A 24,773-nucleotide genomic window follows, 5' to 3' on the forward strand; every position below is an offset into this window, starting at 1 on the left:
ATAGTGTATTGATGCTAGTTGGTTGGCATGAATCTTTTTCAAATCGCTATTTATGAACACCTGGAAAGATTCCAAGAGATTTATGAGCATTTGAAATCTTGTTGCTGTATTTGGAGATCCAGGAGGAATGGGGAAGAAGTCCACTTCGCCGTAACAGAAAATGGCCATGGGGGCAAAGAAATCTCTCTGGTATTTGAATTAACAAGGCTTTCTTGCTTCAGAGCAGGGAACATTATTATTTTTCTTTCATGCCTTGCAGTCTTGCAACTTGTCTTTGAGTCTGTGGAGTCTCTTTAAAGTGGATCACTCAATTATTTTGAGTTTGTTGTCAAAGGCTTTCATGGCTGGAATCACAGGGTTGTTGTGTGTTTTCTGGGCTGTATGGCCATGTTCCAGAAGTATTCTCTCCTGACGTTTCACCCACATCTATGGCAGATAACCTGCCATAGATGTGGGCGAAACGTCAGGAGAGAATACTTCTGAAACCTGGCCATACAGCCCAGAAAACACACAACAACCCTATTTTGAGTTTGTTTAGAAATCGTCTTTGTTGATCTCTTCTTCCTTTGCAGAGTTTTATGTTATGCTTAGACATTCTTAAGCCATTCTTTGATGGGGTCCCTAACGCAGCCAATCTTGACTCCAAGAGGCAGTTCTTAGCTTCAGGGATGGATGAACCCAATAGTTTTGCTGCTCCACATACAGTGGTAGTTCGAAAAGAGCATGTGGCTCGTCTCTGAATTTATTTTGCCTGCTTCGCCTCTAAGATGGGCAGCTCCTGGCAAGACATCGTATCCTCAAACAGAATGGGGAGATCCACAAGTTGTACCTCTTGAGGAGAGCGGCCTCCCTAGGCTCTGTGCTGAACAGATGAGTAAACTGTTTTTCCCTTGCTTTTTTCCAGAGCAAAGGTGCCAGCGCTGGACGAGAATGGACAGAGCAGGAGACACTGCTGCTGCTTGAGGTAAGAGCCGGTGCAGGAAGAGTGCTGGGAGATGGGGCAGAGAGGAAGCAGAGGGGAAAGCAGAGTCTTGAATGAAAGCAGATTGTGTCTGGATTGAATAGAGTGAAGGGGAGCCCTTGTTTGTATGGCTGCCAAGAGCGGCTGAATGAAAGCTTCCTAATTGCGTTCCTAGTGTTGCATCTTTTGCTTCTGCAGCTGCGGGATCCCAAATGTTTCTGTACGTGTCGGGAGATCTCAATGGCGCACCCGTTCTGTCCGCCTTTGCCGTGGAAAACAAGTCACGGAACAAATAAAATCTTGTTGACACGTTTCGCAAAAATCCTTGCGCCTGCCAAGGTGAACCCTGGTGCGCTTCTGGTGATGCTCACAGCTTTCTTGCAATCCCAGAAGGTGTGAGAGAAAGCTGCTAACATTTGCAATGGCAGCTGTCGCTATTTCTGACATTCTAACGCAACAATCCTGGTTCATTTTAGAAGGGCGGGTTAGTTCATAGCAAGGTTGAGTGTCCACAGGTCCAGGGTTGTGTCATGTTTTATGGTGCAAATGCTTCGGAGTGCATTGATTCCTCTTCCTAAGATGTCTGTGAATGTCAAACAATCATAAAATCTGATGGTAGAGGTTTGCGGACCATTGAAGCAGCAGTATAGGCTTCCCATCTTGCCCTTAGGATCACTATGGACATTACAGGAAAGAGGGGATAAATGGCGACCCCCAATAATGGCTATCTATGGGGCCAAACCAGATCTGATACAAGCTGGAAAGCAGCCTACTTGCTTAAATACTGTGACGTTTTGCAGAATTATCTGTGAAATGTGTTTTCAGATTTCGGAGACGGCTGTGAAAGGGATAAATGTTCACATGGCGCTTTACAGTTCCAGTGATATTTCTGTTAAACTGTGTTTTATAGAGAACTCTGTATTCCCTCCGGCCTCGGGAGGGGAGGGGTTTTAGTCTCAGACCTCCCTAAATGTATATGGGAGTTTATTGAATGGATTTATAGGCCACCTTCTAGTGGAAACCAGTGTGGTGTACAAATAAACGAAGAAATACAATGCAAGCACCGCATTAAAAGCACAGTAGCAGCAGCTGTAAAAATCAATAAAATCCAGCAGAGCTGTACAGATGGCATTAAAACCAGCAGTAAAACTTGGTGAAATGTGTGGGCAGCCAAAAATGCATACGTCTTTCCCTGATTCTGAGAAGATAGTAACACTGGCTTCATTTGAGCTGTTTCTGAGGTGAGGGCTGCAGGTGATGAGGGATCCTGTGCCAGTAACTTCTATGGTATGTTAGCACTTTCCAGCATTGAAGCTGTTAAGAACGGGGCTGAGACAACAGGAAGTGAGAGAAATCTTCCCCTCAGAAGGAAAATTCACCCCTCAAAGAGTCATTATCGTAGGAAAGGGGGTTTCCAGTAGTCATGGATCTGGTATTTATATCATTCATTTGATTTGTGTTTCTGTTTCGTTCGGATGGAACAGAGTGAGGAGGTCCCTCCTGGAATGAAAATGAACTCGATACGAAAGGCAGGCAGGTACTGGCTCCAAGCCTGCTTTTTGGATCAATTGCCACGTGCACAGGCCCAAAGCTCCCGGGCCTGCAGCCGAGCCCCAGGTAAAGAGCCCTGTTTACTCGGCGCTCGGTTGCAGGCCTGAATGCTTTGGAGCTACACTTTGGGTCGCAGAGCGAGGCCACTGGCAGCAATTGCGATGGGTCTTCAGCCCCAGCCAGGGAGCCCTTCGGCTCCCCTGATGAAGGTGAGGCAAACCCCGTCCAAAAGCACATGCTGGGAAAATGAGCCTGGGTGGGAACCCCCCCCCCCACACACACGCACACACACACAAAATAATGGGCTGAAAGAAAACGGACCTTTCGACACCGAAAACAAATACCTGTCCTCCCAATTTTGGGAGACTCAGTAGAAATGGATCAGGGGATCCACCAAAAGCCAGGACATGAAACGGATCAAGATTTACCCCAAATGCACATGACTAGTCTCCACTGAAGCTCCAATCCTGGTTTCCACAACAAACCACATTTTCCAAAAGCCAATAATCACAGGGACAGAAAGTGGAATGAAACCTTCTGAACACGGACACAGACAACAAAACAAACACCACAGGTGTCTTCACTCTTCCCTGTGCTGTCCAAAACTGTATATATATTTGGCTGGAATTGCACTTTAAAATGTCCCTGTTCCGACTTACATACAAATTCAGCTTAAGAACAAACCTACAGAACCTATCTTGTTCATAATGTGGGGACTGCTCATAGTACCATGGCATCCCTGACACAAAACCAAAGTTTGCTTTCTCGAATGGTCTTTGGTAGGAGCAGGATAATTTTCAAGCTGTGGATAATGGTGAAGAGCTGAGTGTATAGCATTGGAGCTTCAGTATAATCCCTTCCATGGATCGAGGGAGAGCAGGGTAGAGTGAGAAAGAAAATGTGTGCTGTTTCCCCTGCTTTGCAGAGGCATCAGAAGGGCAGGCATTCAGTCATATGGGATGATAGGCTGCAGCTGCGATAACATAGGCACAAAGGTCTCTAATGGGCAGCCATGTGTTTTTAATGTTCTTCTGACCAATAATGTATTTTCAGTGGTTTCTGGGTCTTAAATGATGCCTCTACAGCCTCCGCCATGAGCAAGAAATCCCTCACAGGCCTTTCCTGCCTGGTATCGCTTCCATCTTGGTTCAAGATCCCGTGCAGGATTGGGGCTTGGCCAAATGATGGACCTGTCGTCTCCTCAAAGGGCCAGCCAGTAGCCTTTCAATTACTTGGAATTGCCCTTCTGGAAGTGTACGGCCTCCGAAAGCCCATTTACGGCATTACGATCCTTCTATATTTCCCATTGTTCTGGCTCAGACTGCCAGTAAACACCAGCTGTGCGGTTTCCTCTGAGCGGCCCTCATTTCCCTTCTATTGCTTCAACACCGAAGCCTTCCAAGATCTGCCTTTAATCCAAGTGCGGAGGCGCTGGCTGACTCCGCGTTGCTTTTGCCAGACTGTTTTGAGTGAGATGTTCACTTTTTCAAGGAAGACGTTTCTATTCCACATATTCACCTTTTTGGGGGGGAGGAGTTTCAAAGCAACCTTAGAGGAAAATTGAGAAGAACCAATTGGCGAAGGAGTAAAACGGTAGTAACACCATAGCAGTGAGGGGGAAAATTTAATGAAATAATATCAGGAGGAAAAACTGTAGCCAATTATTTCTGACAGCTCCGTCTGCTTCCTTCTTGGCTGCAAAGCCGGCGCTGTGCTTCTCTGACTAAACCAAATTGCCTTCACTGTCAGGAGGAGACGGCCTTGGATTGCCCTCGTCCAGCTCCTTTTCGGACCGATCTGTCTCCCGCCGGGCAAGCAAATGACCCTCCGCTTTGGAAAGACGTCCGGCAGGGGTTCCGTATTTTCCTTCCTTCCTCTTAGATGATAAGCAGCTCTTCTTCCAGGGGGGAGATTTAGTGAGATAATAATTGGAATCTGGGAGAAGAGAGTCCAAACCGTCTGGCATCTACTATATATGGGGAGACTGAGGAAGAAGGCATGAAGGACAAACAGAACACGATGAGCAAGGGAAATAGGCCCCCAAAAGATACTTCATTAACCTGGGATGATGATGATAGTGGTGATGATTTCTATCTTGCTCTGTCTCTTAAAAAGAAGCCCAAAGCAGCTAACAATAAAAGCAATACAATATATAATTTTTAAAACCATACAAGCATTAGAATAGAATTAAACATTGAAAATATTAAAAAATAAACAGTTGAAACCATTAAAACGTAATAGGAAACCAATTCATATAACTAAAACCACATGGTAACCCAACTGTGATTACTTTCCTACTTCATAAAGGATCCTTGCTGGTCTTGCTTTCTTTCTTTTTCTGTTACTAATATGGTAGCCAGGATAAAGACCTCCACATCAACATCCACATTTAAGGAATCTTCGGGAGCCTTATTTGAAACCAAGGCAAAGATATTCCTCTTTTTTTCCCCTTGCTCCATACACTCCTGTCTCTCTGCCTTATTCCAAAGCGAGTTCCCATGGATCTGGGAGGGCCTGTTTCAAAACGTCCCATAAAGAGATGTATTTTTCTGCTTCTCTGTGTTTGCCATTCTGCAGACCCCTTTGAGAAAAGGTTAGCTCTAGAGCAAGCTTAGGCAAACTTGGGCCCTCCTGGTGTTTTGGACTTCAACTCGCACCCATGCCTGATCTAGAGGCTGATGAAATTTCAAGGAAGGGGTGCTCTGCTGTTCCTTTTATTTGGGGAGTGGGCAAAGGCAGCCCCCCAGGCATGTTCTGTTGCCTTAAACTTGTCTGTGTTGTTATTGTGTTTTTCGATGCTTGTGTCGCTCACTACCTTTCCCATTCCTCCTGAGTTGGAATCAGATTATACTTGCATTTACAGCTGGAGCATCCATTGTGCTCCAGGTCTACAGCGTATGAGTTATTTGTTGGGACCGCACCTACTTGTGGCACTCAAGATAAGTTTGTTTCTGTGCCCCAGTCTTGGCTCATGACATGGATGCACCGATGTGCCTTGGGGAGAGCGGCTTGCATTGAAAGCCCTCCCACGACAGATGTATAGAAGGCAAGAAGCAAGTTTGAAATGGTGCAGCCTTCATCTCTTCCAGGAGAAGGAGCGAAAATGCTGGCCTTGCAAGGAGAGGGTGATATAATTCTGCTTCCAGTGGGGAAGAAGCCAACAAGGGATTCAAACTCCCTTGAGCATCAGCACAGGAACGTAACACAAGGAATAATAGTATTTAGCGCCTCAGACAGTGTCTGGTTGTTTAAGCAATCGTATTTGTACGACAAATTGCTGGAAGCCTTGTGTGTTACGGAATCATTGTTGTTAAGAGCATGCGAATGGTGTACAGCAGTGATTTTCAAGAAGATACAAGAACACGGTTTATTAGCAACCCAGAGGCATCCTCTGCCCTTGAGCTCCTGTATTTGAAAAGAGGCGACAAGATGAGCATTTAGTTTAGGTGGAATGGTATTTCTTCCAGATGGAGAAGAAATTACTCGTTGATCTGAGCCTTTTTGGACTATAAATCCCAGAATCCCCCTTGTAGCATAGCTATGCTGAGAATAATTATTGTGTTATGATACGTTGTTTTATATTTTGTCATATTGTATGGTTTTGGGCATGGCCCCATGTAAGCTGCCCCGAGTCCCCGTTGGGGAGATGGTGGCGGGGTATAAATAAAGTTTTATTATTACAGTAGAGTCTCACTTATCCAACACTCGCTTATCCAACGTTCTGGATTATCCAATGCATGTTTGTAGTCAATGTTTTCAATACATTGTGATATTTTGGTGTTAAATTCGTAAATACAGTAATTACTACATAGCATTACTGCGTATTGAACTACTTTTTCTGTCAAATTTGTTGTGTAACATGATGTTTTGGTTCTTAATTTGTAAAATCATAACCTATTTTGATGTTTAATAGGCTTTTCCTTAATCTCTCCTTATTATCCAACATATTTGCTTATCCAACATTCTGCCGGCCCGTTTATGTTGGATAAGTGAAACTCTACTGTATTATTATTATTAATTATAGTCCCAACACTAATAGAGGAATTGCTGCAAGTCTACAATGGACCATTTTTCTGATTCTCCTTCAGCCTTTGCAGCAGTCAAGCGCTCCATCCTCAGTTGATTTTTCCCCTTTTCATATGTTTTAAACAGCCAAATGCGACAGTAAAGAGAGTCTCTGTTTGTATCGGATCCTCTTGTGTATGAAGCATGTCTATGAGCATCCCTGAGGAGGGGCAGAGATTGTTCCTTGCTGCCCTGAAGATAGGCTGCCCCGTTGTACCTTCTTCACGGGTGCAGGCATTGAGCCTGATGACAGATTTTAAATGCAGTCGTTCCAGATTTGGGAGGAGGAATAAACCAGCCGGGACAGATCCTTCAGTCAGGCAGGTCGTCTGTTATAAACCAGCAAAGAAAGAAGCGCCTCCGGTTACCTTGCGTGTGCTTTTATTTCTTCCGTTTGCCTAATGTTGAAGATGGAAGCATTTCAGTTTTCAACTCCACTCTCCGTCAGTTTGTCTTTTCCTGCATTGCATCTCAGTACGACTGGTTCTTCCGCCAAACAAATTAGGATTGGTTGCAAGAGCTCATTCCTTCTTTATCCTAAATAAAGAGCACAGCTGTCTCAGATTTGATGCTGTGATTTTAAAGAAAGGTGTCCCAGATTTGTGGAAGAGCGAGAGAATCGGAGGAGTATGGCCAACCCTCTCCCATACAGGTTAACAGTGGGTTTTGGGTCTCAGCTGGGGTTTGGTTCCAGGACCTTCCATGTGAATACTGAAATCCTTGGATGCTGAAGTTTCATGATACACCATGGTGTAGTAAAAGAATATCCTTTATATAAAATGGCATAATCAGGGTTTGCTTATTGGAATTTAGAGAACGATTTTTCAGGCTATGGATGGTTGAATCCATAGATGCAGAATCCATGGATATGTAGTTGAAGGCTTTCATGGCCAGAATCACAGGGTTGTTGTGTATTTTCTGGGCTGTGTGGCCATGTTCCAGAAGTATTCATGGATACAGAGTGTGCCTAAAGTATGCCCATCCAATCCCAGTTCAAAGAAAGAGAGTCTGCCATTTTCTAAGGCTGTGGTTCTCAACCTGTGGACCTCCAGGTGTTTTGGCCTACAGCTCCCAGAAATTCAAGCCAGTTTGCCAGCTGTTAGGATTTCTGGGAGTTGAAGGCCAAAACATCTGGGAGCCCACAGGTTGAGAACCATTGCTCTAAGGCTGTCCCTTCCACTCTTGGACAGCTTTTACGGTCAAGTTCTCCCTGATGTTCAGGCAGGATTTCTTTTCTTGCCATTTGAATCCATGGGTTCATGTTCTAGTTTCTGGAGCAGCGGAGAAATATTCCCCCCCCCCCCTCTTCCATGGCTCCCCTCAGGTATTCAGATAATGGCCGTATTGTCTCCTGAATCTTCTTTTCTTCTTTTCTCCAAGCTAAATATTCTGCATTGGGCTTGGTTTCCAGGCCTCTTCCCATCCTGGTTACAGAATCATAGAACTATAGAGTTGGAAGAGACCACACTGGCCATCATTTGGATTACTGCCTGGCTGTCATCTATTGCTAACCCATTTTTTGGATTATACATCTTATTCCATTATTCCTGTTTTTTAAAATATATTGTCTGTGATTTTACAATAAATTTATACTATGGACTCTCGTGTGATGCTGTGGTCATAGGAGTTTCCAGGCCTGGAGTGCAATGATGCTCCAAAAATACATGCCTCCTGTGTCTTGGCTTATTAGTTGGACTTCTTCCTTTGTGGAAGAATGGTTCCCTTTTCTCTTCTATACTGTTGACTCGAGCTGTCAAACGTATACCCAGAATGTACATTGTCTTGGTCAGGTGCCGTTATTTCAAAGCCTGTGGCTTCCTTCCCAGCTGCTTCTGTTTTGACTGCCTGCCGTTCTTCTTTCTGGAATATCTATGGCTGTGACAATTTCTCAACACCTAAATTGTATTCTTTTTCTTTCAACGAACTATTCTTTTCTATATTTTTTAAAAAAGATATATTAAATTAGCATCTTGAAAAAGAAACTGCCGTTTGTAGTCCGCAGACAGTTGCTCAACAAGCCTGAAGATTGCTTTTGATGACCTAGACAAGCATTCAGTTGCTGCTCTCCTGAGACTCTTTTTCAGGAGATGAACAGGTTGAATCGTTTGCATGTGTCCTTGGAGGTGTGTGTGTGTCTTTTTGTGAAAACCCGCCTTCCCTTCTGTTTTGCAGGCCCTGGAGATGTACAAAGACGACTGGAACAAGGTTTCGGAGCACGTGGGCAGCCGCACCCAGGATGAGTGCATCCTGCACTTCCTGCGTCTCCCCATCGAGGACCCTTACCTGGAGAACTCGGACGCCTCCCTGGGGCCCTTGGCCTACCAGCCGGTGCCTTTCAGCCAGTCGGGGAACCCCGTGATGAGCACCGTGGCCTTCCTGGCCTCCGTGGTGGACCCCCGCGTGGCCTCGGCTGCCGCCAAAGCTGCTTTAGGTGCGCCATCATTGCCTTCTTTTCCCTCTGGCAATCTTGTCTGAGACGGTCTTAATGTCACGGATGGGAGCAAAGAAATTAGGCTGAGGATTTGGGGGGAAATCCACCCATCCCTCCATCATGAAAAGGACCTAGATGGGAGTTAAGCCAACGCTCTTTGGGAGGCTTAAGCAGAATTGGTGCTTTTGGAGAAGCCACTCAAAGCGTGCCTTCCTGCCTCCTGTCTCTTGCTTTCTGTCATTCCGCTTTAATTGGCTAATGTTCGCAAAGCACTGCCTGAGCCAGGCGCTACCTCCAGAGCCAAGCGTTAATTTGCCAGCATGGTCGTTCAACAAACAACTTCAAAAAGCCCTCGTTCACCTCTTATGAATCCTTCAAGTTGCTCTGTCAGCTCCCAGTCCTGGTTGGGATTTCATGAAGCGTTTCCCAAGATCCTTCAACAGGAGACTTGTGAATAAAGCCATCCTTGCGTTATTAATGCCTCTACAATGGCAACGTGCGCATCAGTGTTGGAAGGGGATCAGAAATATATGTAATTTTTTGTAACGGCTTAATCGGGGGGAGGACAACTTGAAGATGAGTCTTCCTCTCTGACGTCTTTGTCAGTCAGAGCCTCCTTTCTCTAAAGCCGTTCGACTTGCCTTTTTCCGCAATCGGCTCAAAATGCCAGCGCTAAAATTATCCGCCTTTTATGTTCTCCCTCTTGATGTTTCCTCTCGCAGTGCTTCCCCATTGCTTCTGGTCATTAATTTGGGAGTTCTCTGCCTCTCCCCCTCAACCCTGTCGTTCCGCACCTCCCTTTGTTCTCCTGTTCCTTTAATGCCTGAGATTAACTCTTCTCACCTGCTGCCAGCTGCCTTCACCTGCTGACTCACGACTCTGTTGCTAAACAAATTTTGGTAAACAGTAGCAGCCGTAGCACAACTTTAATCGGGTCAATTATGACAAGACCATATTTAAGATTTTGTTTCGTTATTAACCTGGCTTTGCCAATATTAGCCACTCAACGTGCATCCTTTCATTCCTTGGCAGAGGAGTTTTCCCGGGTGCGAGAAGAGGTGCCGCTGGAGCTGGTGGAGGCCCACGTCAAGAAAGTCCAAGAGGCAGCCAGGATCTCTGGGAAAGTGGATCCCTCCTATGGCCTGGAGAGCAGCTGCATTGCAGGGACCGCGCCAGACGAGCCGGAGAAATTCGGTGAGTCCCAAAGGTTGGCCCCAGGCGCCTCTGGTCACTTAGGCCTTCCCTGGGAGTCATTTTAGTAACTTGGCCAGAGAAGAAAGCTGCACACCTCTTAAAGGAGTCATGTGGTCATGATGGCAGGGCTCTCAAAATGTTGCAGGGGTGTAGAGAGAAAGATGAGATGTATGCTCCTAAACCAGTCATGGGCGCAAACTTTGGCCCTCCAGGTGTTTTGGACTTCAACTCCTACCGGCTGTTAGGAATTGTGGGAGTTGAAGTCCAAAACACCTGGAGGGCTCAAGTTTGCCCATGGCTGGTGTGGAGTGTTGATATTCCTTATTCGAATTCCTTGGGGCCAAAAGTGTTCATTTCTTGACTCTAAGAGCTGTTCAACAGTAGAGTACACTGCCTCAGAGTCTGCTGGAATCTCCTTCCATCTCTGGAGTTTTCAAGCCATGGCTATATGGCCATCTGTCAGCAGTGCTTTGATTGTGTCTTCCTGCCTGGCACAGGAGGGGGTTAGACTGGACAGCCCTTGGGGTCTCTTCCAGCTTTATGATTCTATGGGACCCAAGTCTAAACATGCAATCCATTTGTACACATCTTTTAAACATGGCCTGAAGGTTATTTTGTACACTATTTTTTAGTATTTTTTGTTCATGAAGTTTGTGTACATCGAACTATCAGAAAGCAAAGGTGTCACTGTCTCAGCCACTCAATTTTTAGGTTTCTTTCGGATTTGGAATTCCAGATAAGAGATGCTCCCCCGTAGTAGCATTCCTGACATTTGTATGAATGTGTATGTATACAAATAGCAAGATTAATTTGATTTCTGCACAGGATATCAGCATTTTTATGTTGTATTTCTTATGCCGAGCACATTCATCAGTTTGGAAAAAAAATGATGGGAAAGTTAGCATCCCTTAATGCATTTCTTGGGGATCTTTAAGACATGAAAAGCATGCAGAAGATGCACTTTATGGGTTTTACACTGTTGTAAACACATATTTATTCTCACAACAGTCATTTGTGGTATGGGTTATTTGTTTTATTTCCAAGTTAGTATTAGATTTCCCCCTCCCATTTCAAGTAATGGCCCAAATACTGCAGTACCTCAGTGAGTAGCAAGCGCAAGGCGCTGAAACAGTAGATTTAGGGTCAGAAGGGTAGTTCCTACTCACAGGTGGGTTGTGTAGAGCAAGAGAAAGCTCTCCTTGGAGAGAAGCCTTGCTTTGGAGTGTGCCGCTTCAGAGTAAGTAGGCCAATAGTGTCTTCCGTCTTCTGCTCACACAATAGAGCTTGACTGCTGTGTGGAAATACAATTACAGCGCTCCATGGCGAGCCTGTCCTTTCGAATTGGTCTCCTGCTAGGACCAAAATACTGTGTTGCTGTATGTGGGTTGGATTATCTGCTTTTACTATGTCCTCAAAGCAACACCTAATGTGGTGAAAGGGGAGTGCTCAGGCTTACAGCTGAACATTGGAGTGCATTGAGCTGTAGACCAATCACCCTGTCTTCCTACATTTGGTCATAGTTTGATGCACCTGGTTTACAGGCTGTGCTGTTCCTCCTCCTGATAGCCATCCGCATCTCCTTACTCGTACCTATCTATTGATGTATTAAAATCATGCAGACCCGCTCTCTGTCGTGAGGTTTTAAGGCAGCGTGCAAGTAAAACAGAATCCCAGATAAGAACAGCAGAATCATTTCTGTGGAATCAGAGATGGAGCCATCTTCTTCCTCCTTAGCTGCATGTGAATGGCAACCACACCACTGCTGTCAGACTCTGTCCCCAGTAAGACGTGTCAAACCTGCTGTGCTGATATTGAACAGTGACACTTCATCTCAGGCCTTCACACCTTCATTTTCCATTTCCCTCCTGTCTCTCTCCTGGGGTAGGCTTAAAGCACCTGAGGCTTCCTCCTATTGTCAGAGGTTGGGAGGAGCCCGTCTGCCGGGGAGCAAATCCTCTTTCCCAAGGGATGCGGCACTGCCTTGGGAAGGATTGATCCATTCATGCTCCAAGATCCCCATCCGGTGCAACTGGTGGGATGAAGGGAGCAGGCATTGGGTGGGGGAAGCCTTGGCTCAGATTCCCCAGCTTGACTCACCTGAGAGCTGTGTAATCACAAGGTCTTCCTGGGGTTTGGGTGGAATCTTTCTTTTACATTTGGCCCTGGAGATGCTAGGCAATTCATAGAAAAAGTCTCAAGGGTCATCGAGTCCAACCCTATTCTGCCACATGCAGGAATCCACAGATAACATGGATATCATTGGTTAAAACATAACAATATTTTAAAACATATACAATTAAAAGCATCTTGCATAAAATTATTTTTAAAACGATACAGAAGTTAACGACATAATTAAACAAAACATGCACAATGGTACAAACCTCCCTGAGAGCAAATGGCACACAGAGAAGCCATTGAAATCCACAAGCATGTGGACAGTTTCAACAGAAAAGAAGAAACCTTGAAAATGAACAAAATCTGGCCACCAGTATTTAAAAAAAATCTAAAAAACCAGGACAGTAAATTAAACAACAGCACTCAGAAGACAGGGGAATTCCAGACAGGAAATAATCAGGGCTAGCTGACACCTCCCAACAAAGGATTCCCCCCAGCAGGAAGCAGCCAGGCTTTGAAGCTGCAAGGCCATTTAATGCTAAGCAAGGTGGCCAATTGCACCATTCATACTTGCCTCAAACAGACAATAGTTCTTTCTCCCACCTGGACTTTCCACAGATATATAATACCCTCTTGCCTAGTGTCCAACAGACCTCACAATCTCTGAGGATGCCTGCCATAGATGTGGGCAAAACGTCAGTAGGGAATGCTTCTGGAACATGGCCATACAGCCCGGAAAACTCACAGCAACCCAGTAGTACATTTTGCTTGAACAAAAACATCTCTGCCTACCAGCAGACAGAAAGGAGGGAAGATTTTTGCCTTGCCTCCCATGAAAGGGCATTCCAGTGGTTGGAGGCAGCCCTGGAAAAGGCCCTGTCCTTTGGGTTCTCACCAAGCAGGCTTGTGATAATGTCAGTATTGAGAGAAGGACAAATCCTATGAGGAGCGGCTTAAAGAGCTGGGTATGTTTAGCCTGCAGAAGAGAAGGCTGATAGGAGACATGATAGCCATGTACAAATACGTGAAGGGAAGTCATAGGCAGGAGGGAGGGAGCTTGTTTTCTGCTGCCCTGCAGACTAGGACGCAAGGGAACAAGGGCTTCAAACTACAGGAAAGGAAGGAGATTCCACCTGAACATCAGGAAGAACTTCCTCACTGTGAGGGCTGTTTGACAGTGGAACTCTCTCCCCCGGGGCTGTGGTGGAGGCTCCTTCTTTGGAGGCTTTTAAGCAGAGGCTGGATGGCCATCTGTCGGGGGTGCTTTGAATGAGATTTTCCTGCTTCTTGCAGGGGGTTGGACTGGATGGCCCATGAGGTCTCTTCCAACTCTACGATTCTGTGATTCTAAGAAGGCCCTCCCCGTAGAATCTTAAACATGTGGCAAGTTTGTATTGGAACACACCATCTTCCAAGCTTTCCTAGTCCAGAAGTTCTTCCTGATGTTTAGGTGGAATTTCTTTCCCCCCTTGTTTTGACCCAAAGATCTCCCCCTTGTGTTCGGCCACAGAGTGGTCGTAGTGATGCTGTTGCTGTGTTTTATGAAGGAAGAGGGTGCCCAGAGGTGTCCTTAATTTGTCTGGAGGGAAAGCTCTTTTGATGCAGCCAGTGGGGGGTCTGTCAGAGCAGCAAAGTCAATGAGCTTCACACAGTTGCCTTTCGCCTTGGAGGACAGGATTGGGTTTTCCCTCTACCTGCCCTTATCAACTGCGGAGCCTTTCCCAGACCAATACCATAGCAATGGCCCGTGGAGTGTTGATTATTCCTGAATGGGAGAGAGAAAAAGTTCACAACGGAACAGCGAGCTTTTATAACTCACTGTTCTCCGGTTAATATGATTTATATTGATCTGTAACTAATGGAATAAATTAGGGCAGCAGCAGATGGTGCTCTCCGTGGGAGTGGTTTTGGCACTGACGAACTGGGTCACTCCGGCCTGCGATTCCAGCTCCTCCAAAGCAGCTTTTTGCCTAAGGGGTTTTTTGGGGGGTGGGAGGGGGCCCACTGAGCCTGCGCTCACTTGGGATGGAACAAATGCACCACAGCAGCGCACATTTGGGCCCACGCTTCTCCTGCCTCTGTGCAGCAAAGTTTTGTGAAGCAGCATCACGCCTGAAGAAGCTTTTTTGCAAGCGGTGCCTCCTCATTAATCTGTACAACTGAGAAGTAGAAGTCATGCGGACAGAGACAGCTGGATGTAGAGAGGGCCTGGGCAAACTTTGGCCCTCCCTCCGGGTGTTTTGGACTCCAACTCCCACAATTCCTAACAGCCGGCAGGCTGTTAGGAATTGTGGGAGTTGGAGTCCAAAACACCCAGAGGGAGGGCCAAAGTTTGCCCAGGCCTAATGTAGAGTTTGATGGGTGTTGATTACAGATTCATTTGGCATTGAGAGGAGAAGCGTTCGGGGAGAGTTTCACCAGAAACATGAGAATTGGAGAAAGAAGGCGAAAGTGGCCAAATGGAGACAAGGTTCAGCCAGAGTGTCTTCACATTTCATAGCAGGGTTGTTGTGTCTTGGATCAAGGTTTTTGTGCAAAGAGATTCATACTGATCCTGATAGCGGAGGGGATATCACATAATGAGCCAGGAAATAGAGGCCTCAAAGGGAGACAGACGAACCAGCTGCAACAGGAATAGGGGAAGCTTGGCTCATAGACCCCCAATTTGCACTCCATGGAAGCCTGCGGACCTTCCATGTTTGTTAAAAATGGTTTTTACAGGTTTTTTTCCCTTGTCCCCTATGAATTGCAACCCAATGCTTTGTCTCCACAACCCTCTTAGACCCTCATTTTAGTAATGAATGGAAATCCCACAACATGGTTTGGAAATGAAATCAGAAGAGACATGATGTTGCCTTGAGCACAACTCAAGGGGCTTGAGGATCAGAAAATCACGCTGTTCCTCCTGCAGTTGCCCACCTGCCGTGTTACGGGTTCACAGGCACATAAAGGACATAGCCAGGGATTTGCTGAGAAGGATGGGACACATGGCAGACACAGTGAGTTCAAAGGGAGCAGCAGACCAGATCATCTGCAAATAAGGAGATAAAGGATTGGGAAGGCAGCCCTGGAATGGTCCGGAGCCCTTGGAGGGACGTGTGTTTCCATGGAAGGCCCCCAAAGATGGCAGGTGCCCTCCATGATAAGGTCCATGCGCATCTGCCAGCCTCCTTGGAGCCTTCTTTGCCAGAACCCAGGGACCGAGCCACAGAACCTTCCCGGAACCACCCACCAGCCTTGAGTCTTAGCCTTGAGACGTTCTTCTAATTGATTGCAGCGAGGGTTTTATATATCTAATTAACTTACTTTACAAGCCGCGTGGAGGTGTTGAGCGGCAATTACTTAGGACTGTTTACTCTGTGCCAAGACGTTCAGTCCTGGGCCTATAAATTATGGCAATTAAGGAAATGTGCATAAACACACTTAATTTGCTTAATCTCTTCTCGTTGCCGGAGCTGGGCTTTGGCATCCCAACAGAAGCAGGGACCGGGTGCTTCGGAAGGATGATAATCGCAAGTCCCTGTGGCTTGCCCCAGGCTTCCTGGAACCGGATGTGAAGAGAGCAGCCGAGGGGTGTGTCCACACGTGTTGGAGGGCTGCTTTGCTTGCTACACACCCCATAAAATCAGAGAGTGGGAGGAGACCCCATGGGTCATCCAGCCCAACCCCCTTCTGCCAGGCAGGAAGACACAACCAAAGACCTCCAAGCAGAGGCCATCCAGCTTCTGCTTAAAAACCTCCAGGGAAGGAGACTCCACTCGTCTCAGAAGCAGTATATCACACTGCCAATCATTTCTTACCATCAGGAGAGACTGTTTAGGCCAGGGGTCCTCAAACTTTTAAAGCAGAGGGCCGGTCCACAATCCTTCAGACTGTGGAGGGGCCAAATTATCATTTGGAAAAGAAAACGAACAAACTCCTATGCACACTGCACATGTCTTATTTGTAGTGCAAAACAACAACAACAATGGAAGAACAATACAATATTTAAAAATGAAAACAGTTGTAACCAACATAAACCTATCAGGATTTCAATGGGAAGTGTGGGCCTACTTCTAGCCAATGAGATAGTCAAGTTAATTAGGATTGTTGTTGTTGTGTGCCTTCAAGTCATTTCAGACTTTGGCCGAGCCTAAGTCTAAAATTATTTATTTATTCATTTACTACATTTATTTATTACATTTATATCCTGCCCTTCTCACCCCGAAGGGGACTCAGAGCAGCTGTATGTACATACAATATATTATATTATTAGCATAGCACAATATTAGCATTATATATTACTATATTGAACTATACCATTATACTGTAATATTATATGTAATATCATATAATTAATATTATTCTATGGTATTATTAATATTATATTGTATAACATTATAATATTTTATAAATATTATATGTATATATAATATATATTATTTAAAATGATATAAAAATATATTATAAAACTGAGGGCGGGGGCCAGGTAAATGACCTTGGAGGGCCGCATCCGGCCCCTGGGCCTTAGTTTGGGGACCCCTGGTTTAGGCCAATGGTTCCCAACATTTCAGCCTCCAGATGTTTTAGACTTCAGCTCCCACAGTTCCTAACAACTATTAAGCTGGCTGGGATCTCTGGGAGTTGAAGTCCAAAACATCTGGAAGCCCAATGGCTGGGAACCACTGGATTAGGAGGAATCTCTTTTCCTGCAGTTTGAATCCTTTGCCCCGTTGTGTCCTGGTCTCCTTCCAAATATTGAAACCCAGCTCTCACGTTCCCTTCTCTTGGGCTTCCTTCTCCAAGCTAAACATCCCCAGATCCTTAAGCTTTTCCTCAGAGGGATTCCTAGTTTCCAGATGTTTGTCCATTTTGTTCTTCCTTCTCTGGACCCCTCCCATCCTGTCCATCTCTTTCTTGAAAGCCTTGCCCACAACTGTTCACAGGTTTATTATTCCAGGTGAAAAGGCCTGACCAAAGCAGAATCGAATGGGACTACGGCTCGGCTCGGCTCCTTGGATCCCACCGGGAGCTTTCTGTCCAGATCAATCCACTGTCCTTTTAATCATGTAAAAGTATTAATGAGAGGCTCTTAACCCCCATCGATCCAACTCGAAAGAAGGTAGAAAAAGCTCTAGGGAGGCCAGGCCTACAATAAGCTTCTTAAGTTGAAAACAGTGCTTTGGTTGTCGTACTCAGTATTTTTACTTCCCTTGAGGATGAGCAGTGCTTTTAACATAGGCATGGGCCAACTTGGGCCCTCCAGGTGTTTTGGACTTCAGCTCCCATCATTCCTAACAGCCTCAGGCCCTTTCCTTTTCCCCCTCAGCCGCTTAAGCGGCTGAGGGGGAAAATGAAGGGGCCTGAGGCTGTTAGGAATGATGGGAGCTGAAGTCCAAAACACCTGGAGGGCCCACGTTTACCCATGCCTGTTTCAACAACTACTATTAGGTAAGGAAGATTGCTTGTCTTGCATTCCAAAATCCTCCCCAAATGTCTCCCATTAGTAGCTGAGATAGTGACATCTTTACGTTTTGGTGGTTTGATGTATACAAACCTTACTTTGTGCTCAAAATTGTTAAAAATATTGAATGTAAAATGACTTTTGAGCTATATGTATAAGGGATGTAGGAAACAGAAATGAATTTTGTATTCAGGCTTAGTTGCCATTCCTGAGATACCTCATCTATATATATAAAAGAGTGATGGCATCACGGCGACCCACAAAACAACAAAACTACGGGCCCCCCAACCTCGAAATTTGACAACACAATCCATCATCCACGCCTCTAGGTTGATACAATAAAAAGAAAAGAAAAATAAAGTCCTAATTAGAGAGAGAGGAATAATTGCTTTTATCCAATTGCTGCCAGTTAGAAGGCTAAGCTCCTCCAACTTGGTCTCCTAGCAACCCAATAAAAAATAATAAAAAACACTAAAAATTAATACAATAAAATACTATAATAACAGAAAATAACTAAAAGTAATTCAAGAAAATAATAAAATATAATAAATAAAAATATAACTTACAATAAAATTAATAAAAAAATTGCAAATAATGTCAAATAAAAATTACACAATTTTTAACCAATACCACCACCACTTTGCCACAGCAACGCGTGGCCGGGCACAGCTAGTCTATTTATATATGTATGAATGTATATATTTGTTTATGTCTACGTATGTATATGTTTGCTTGTTTGTTTGCACCACAAAGGCTCCTACATAACTTGATGGATCTGGACTAAATATGACACATACAATTCTTATTTTCCAAAATCATGTACAAAATCCACCCCAAAATTTTGGGGCAAGGGCCCCCCAAAAGTTAAAAAAGGTAGTTTATAGATAGGATTAGCTACTGTATGTATATGTATGCATTGCTCATAGGCAACCGTAATAGGGCAGTGTATAGATAGAAAGGATCAGCTGCTGCTAACAACAACAACAGCAACAAAACTTTATATAGCATTCTATCTCCGATAAGGTCTCAGAGCGGTTTAAACATCATAAAAACAATCAATACATATACATAATACAAAATACAAGAAACCCAAAAAACACAGAATGGTGTTTGTACCGTAAGGCCTGCAATATGGAGGCCACAGTCTGGACATCTACTGCATAAGGAAGTAAGCAATTTAATGAATATTTATATTTTGGAAGGGTTATGTGAGTTATTACCTGAAAGGCCAAAGTTTGCCCATGCCTGGTTTATATGCTACTTATGTATATAATGTCGAGGCATGATAGGTACGTGATTCATAGTTTTCCTTCCAATCACATTCTCCCTAGATACGCTGTACGCCCGACTGCTTGTCTCAGAGGCAAGCCAGAAAAATAAACCCGTATATAGCAGAATACTTATCAGTCATCAGCAGAGTATATCTGCACCGTCTGGCATTGTGATGCTCACTGTTTAAGAAAACTCTCTGATTCAGTTTTCATCACAGGAGGCTTTTGATCCTGATACATTGCTCTATGCACAAAATATACACACATATCAAGATCCCCTGATCGCCTATCAGTCAATAGCATATACAGCGATATGCTCACAATGTAGGTAACAGTTATCAGCAATAGATGTACGGCAAGAAGCGAGTCAATCATGGCAAGAGAAAGAACACACGCTTCCTGCCCTTTTTTATACCCATTGCTTGCTCAACATCAGCCAGGGACAAAAGTGATTGATACAAGCCTTGTCATGACTGTCGCGGTGTCGTGGTGTAGTGGGTTAAAGCCTTGTGACTTGAAGGTTGGGTTGCTGACCTGAAGGCTGCCAGGTTCGAATCCAACCCAGGGAGAGTGCGGATGAGCTCCCTTTATCAGCTCCAGCTCCATGCGGAGACATGAGAGAAGCTTCCCACAAGGATGGTAAAAACATCAAAACATCTGGGCGTCCCCTGGGCAACGTCCTTGCAGACAGCCAATTCTCTTACACCAGAAGCGCCTTGCAGTTTTTCAAGTCGTTCCTGACACACACACAAAAATGACTGTTGCATGTTCATGACTCAGCTTCTTCAGCATGTCCCTTAAGTTACACATCACCCCCCACTTAATTATTCTGTAGGTGTGTGATCACATGTCCATTAGAACTGTATTTTCCGCCAGTTTTTCATAATAGGGTTACAGCCAATGCATCCCTGTCTAACAATGCATTATAAATGTACATACAGGTATCCCAAAACACTTCAAGTCCCAAGCATTTTGGAGAAGGGAGACTCAATCTGTACTCATAGAAGCGTAGAGTTGGAAGAGACCCCGAGGGCCATCCAGTCCAGCCCCAGTCATGCCACTATAGGGTCAAAGGCAGAAAAACCAAATTTGAGAGGAAAATAGCCATGCACTTATGCCCTCCCAGGATCTCTCAAAAATCTTCCGGAGTAATCCGGGGAAAGAAAAGTCTATCACGGCCTGAGGGTTGCATTCATCTTGGGCGGATGTATCAGTGGGCCTTTGCTGTTGCTATGCAGCCTGCTTCTTCTTATTGAGCCTTGGTGTTCTTCCTTGCAGATGGAGCTGAGCAAGAAAAGATGGAGACAGAGACGGAGGGACCGCAGGCGGACAAAATCAAGGTCTGGACACTTCCCATGCAGATTTTTTGGTCCCATTTTTCAATTAATTAGTCATGAAGATGTTTTTATTATTATAAATATAGGAGGCTGCTGAGTGACAGCCAAGCCTCAGCTTCACAAGATCATGGAGTTGGTTGGTCCAGTGAGACCGTCATAACCTATGAATATCTATCATATCTATGAATTCAATTTTGTTGAAGAGGTTGAATTCTATGATATATGTCTCCCAGAAATTATCAAAGAATTGCTTTGGAAAACCAACAATTTCCTATAAAGGATATCTGTCTAGGAATCTCTCAGTCCACCAACACAACTCTATGGCATGTTTCAGTTGGAAGTGAGATAATTCAGTGCCATTCATCTGTATCCACGGTCTGAAATAACCACAGTCTTTCTGTATCTGAAAACAATTAAAATGTAAAGCGCTGTAGGAATGTGTTTTTTCTCTTGCTTTTGTAACTTATAGGGGAATATCATTTGGAGTCATTGTTCCATATGGAACTTCCCATATTCACAACCTTATTTATCAATAAGATTAAAATAACATGGATTTCTTTGTTAATCGTACTCCGTTGCATTATTGTTCACTGCTTTGTTAGGGTTTCTTTTTCAAAGGTAAAGGTTTTTTCAGGGTCTCTGCATGAAAACGGGCAGCTGCAGACCTTGAGGATTCTTTGTTTAAAGAAACCAGGCGATTTCTGTCATTAGTTCATTGGGAAACATTTCTTCCCGTATGAACCTCTGCAGTTAAATATAATCCTTTTTTAAGGTCAGTTTGAATATATGAGTTCCATATGCCATGCTGGCTGCCTCTTTAAATTTGCTGCCTTCTTCGCAGCTCTACATTAATAAAAGCTACCACTTCCTGTGTGTACATGACAAAGAGAATTGGATTGAACAGATACCAGTTTAAAGTGCTGAAATCTGATGGTTTTGATGATCTGTTCTCTGTGCACAGATATAGACGTGAATATGATGAAGTTGAATTGGTGCCATTGAACTTATATATTTGATGTTGTTTTGGTTGGTGAGCAAGAGAAACTTAAATGAAAAGAGACTATTGATTGAGGATTGCCAGCGGTGTATTCCTATGTGTTGTCGATGGCTTTCATGGCTTGTTGTGAATTTTCTGGGCTGTATGGTCATGTTTCAGAAGTATTCTCGCCAGGCGTTTCACCCACATCTATGGCAGGCATCCTCAGAGATTGTGAGGTTTGATGGAAACTAGGCAAGTGTGGTTTATGTATCAGTGGAATAATGTCCAGGGTGGGAGAAAGAACTCTTGTCTGCTTGAGGCAAGTATGAATGTTGCAGCTGGCCAGCTTGATTAGCATTGAATAACCTTGCATCTTCAAAGACTGAGTGCTTCCTTTCTGGAGGAATCCTTTGTTAGAAGGTGTTAGCTGGCCCTGACACCAGGAATGCTGGACCACTCTAACAACCACCCTGTCAAGCTAGACAGAGAAGCCATTGAAATCCACAAGCATGTGGACAATTTCAACAGAAAGGAGGAAACCATGAGAATGAACAAATTCTGGCTCCCAGTATTTAAAAAAAACCATCTAGAATCATGAGAGTAAATAAAGAACAATAAAGAACAACACTCAGAAAACGGGAATTCCAGACAAGAGACAATCGGGGCCAGCTGACACCTCCCAACAAAGGATTCCCCCAGGCAGGAAACAGCCAGGCTTTGAAGCTACAAGGCTATTCAATGGTCATTATTATTATTATTTTATTTTATTATGACACAGCAAACAAGATAGATATGCTGGATTTCGTATCACAAAATCACAAGTCGAACACTTCTCAAGTGTCTAGGACTGTGTGATGTATTTTCGGATGATGCATGCAGATCCCAGTAGGGTGGCCTTTTGCAGTTGGCAAATTATTATTATTATTATTATTATTATTATTATTATTATTATTATTATTATTATTATTAATCAAGCTGGCCAATTGCAACATTCACACTTGCCTCCAACAGACAAGATTTCTTTCTCCCACCCCCGACATCATTTCACAGATACATAAACCCCACTTGCCTAGTTTCCAGCAAACCTCACAACCTCTAAGGATGCCTGCCATAGGTGTGGGCGAAACGTCAGGAGAGAATGCTGCTGGAGACCTGACAGCCCGGAAAACTCACAGCAACCCAGTTCATTCCTAGTCTGGATTTGTTAAGAGTCTGTCTCAATAAGAAAGCCATTGCGAACGTCTTCTTTTGCGTGTGTGAAATCAGTTGCAGTTTGTGCGTCTCACACTTAGATTTAGCTCTTTATTTTCACGAAGAGGAGGAAGGAAATAAAATAAACGTGGCAGCACATTTCTTGCTTTATGCACGAGGTTTCGGGGGTTTATACCAGGCATGGGCCAACTTGGGCCCTCCAGGTGTTATGGACTTCAACTCCCAGCATTCCTAACAGCCTCAGGCCCCTCCCTTTTCCCCCTCCGCCGCTTAAGCGGCGGAGGGGGAAAAGGAAAGGGCCTGAGGCTGTTAGGAATGCTGGGAGTTGAAGTCCATAACACCTGAAGGGCCCAAGTTGGCCTATGCTTGTTTTATACCCATGAAAGTTCATGCAAAAAAGAAAGAAAACGCTTCATTTTAGAGGTATTGCTCCATATCTTATTCCCGTCTTCCCTTGCTTTTATGCTGCAGGAGACACAACTACTTCTTCGAAACATTTCTTTATATGCCTCAAGAGTTTGTATTTGTACAGGCAGCTTCTAGAGCCGTCCATAGTTAGGTGCGGAAAGAGAACCTTCACCTTGTCAAGGGGTTTGTTTCTTGCTTCCCACACTGTAGGTAGAAAACAAAGGAGATAATGAAGCAGGAGATGGAAACAAAGCCCAGGAAGCGGAGGAGGAGAGAAGTGCCGAAAAGGAACAGGACGGGGAAGCCACTCAGGACTCTAAGACAGGTAGGAAACAGTAGCTTCCCACCCCGTCCTCATTTGGATCGACTTTAAATAGCTTTCTTTAGTACAGGTTGGGCACTTGGCTGTATCGTTTGGGCTCAAATGCAGAGCTAAACCAACCCAGACTAATATGAATATGAACATGATACCCATTGCTGAGATCTTACTCCATCCTCAATGCGTGAGATAATAGACAAGCAGACTATTCACTTACACTTCGTTCATGTTCACTTCTTGAGAATCTCGTGGTATTCTCTGTCCCTCGATCGATGCAAACTGTGTCCTTTAAATTAATTCAAACTACAATATGACCCTCCTGTTCAAGGTCTGGCACCCTTCATTTCATTCATCCATGTCTGACAAAAACAATTATCCCCTCTAGAGCTTTTCTAGATCCTCTCTGGTATTCTTGAGCCAGAAAAGCATTATTTCAGTTTACTGTTTTCCATGTTTTCACACATCTACACACAAAGTTCAGGGTCATATATTCTGCAATATGAATGGTCCTAGTTGAAACATGTTTTTTTAAAAATACAATAGAGTATCACTTATCCAACATAAACGTGCCGGCAGAATGTTGGATAAGTGAAAACATTGGATAATAAGGAGGGATTAAGGAAAAGCCTATTAAACGTTAAATTGCATTATGGTTTTACAAATTAAGCACCAAAACATCATGTTTTACAACAAATTGACAGAAAAAAGCAGTTCAAAACAGGATAACGTTATGTGGTAATTACTGTATTTACGAATTTAGCACCAAAACTCCGCAATGTATTGAAAACATTCGACTTGGTCTGGAATAAGGTTTTTGTGCAAGGTCTGGTGGATGAATGGCATAAGCACTTTGCACTGTTTTAAACTTTGTATATTGTATATTATAACTGTTTTAACTGTTTTAATGTTTTATTTTATTGTATTATGATGTATCGGCATTAATTGCCAGTTTTGTAAGCTGCCCTGAGTCCCCTTGGATGAGAAGGGCGGCGTAGAAACAGTGGAAATAAATAAATAAACAAACAAACATACATTTACTACAAAAACATTGGCTACTAACAAATTGACTACAAATAAACATAGAATTGCAGGAAATGAACTTACAGTAACAACTTTGTCAGAAATTAAATGCGTAAAAAGTTCAGTCCTTGCTGCCTAGAGAAATAGCTGTGAATCCGGGCGGGAGGCAGACTGCATTAGATAATCCAGAACATTGGATAAGCAAATGTTGGATAAGTGAGACTACTGTATATTTATTGGGAAAGCTTTTAGCATTAAGACCAAGAGAGGAGATCCATTTGAATAATGAAAACCATGGAGAACAGCAATGCCTCTTCTGAGAAGAGCCTCATTAATTTTGTCTGCAAAAGCAAGGCAAGAGTCAGGCGACCTGATCCCAAGTCCCAGCTCTGGATATTGTCAGAGCCATGTAGATGTTTCCTTGCGTTAAGCCTTTAAGACTGATCAAACATTAGATAGGACATTAA

The 24,773-nt window shown here is 44.1% G+C and overlaps 1 protein-coding gene across 2 annotated transcripts in view; it reads left to right on the plus strand.

The window, feature by feature from the left end:
* Positions 1–24,773, plus strand: part of smarcc1 (SWI/SNF related, matrix associated, actin dependent regulator of chromatin subfamily c member 1) — a 111,313-nt gene that overhangs the window by 59,160 nt on the left and 27,380 nt on the right. For both annotated transcript variants that reach the window (XM_062984595.1, XM_062984594.1), the window contains exons 19-23: positions 905–964; positions 8,750–9,008; positions 10,041–10,202; positions 20,310–20,371; positions 23,178–23,292. In XM_062984595.1, coding sequence (XP_062840665.1) covers positions 905–964; positions 8,750–9,008; positions 10,041–10,202; positions 20,310–20,371; positions 23,178–23,292 — 658 coding nt within the window. The remainder of the gene's footprint in view (positions 1–904; positions 965–8,749; positions 9,009–10,040; positions 10,203–20,309; positions 20,372–23,177; positions 23,293–24,773) is intronic.

The sequence above is a fragment of the Anolis carolinensis genome, chromosome 6 (genome assembly GCF_035594765.1).
Source record: "Anolis carolinensis isolate JA03-04 chromosome 6, rAnoCar3.1.pri, whole genome shotgun sequence".
NCBI classification, from domain to species: domain Eukaryota; kingdom Metazoa; phylum Chordata; class Lepidosauria; order Squamata; family Dactyloidae; genus Anolis; species Anolis carolinensis.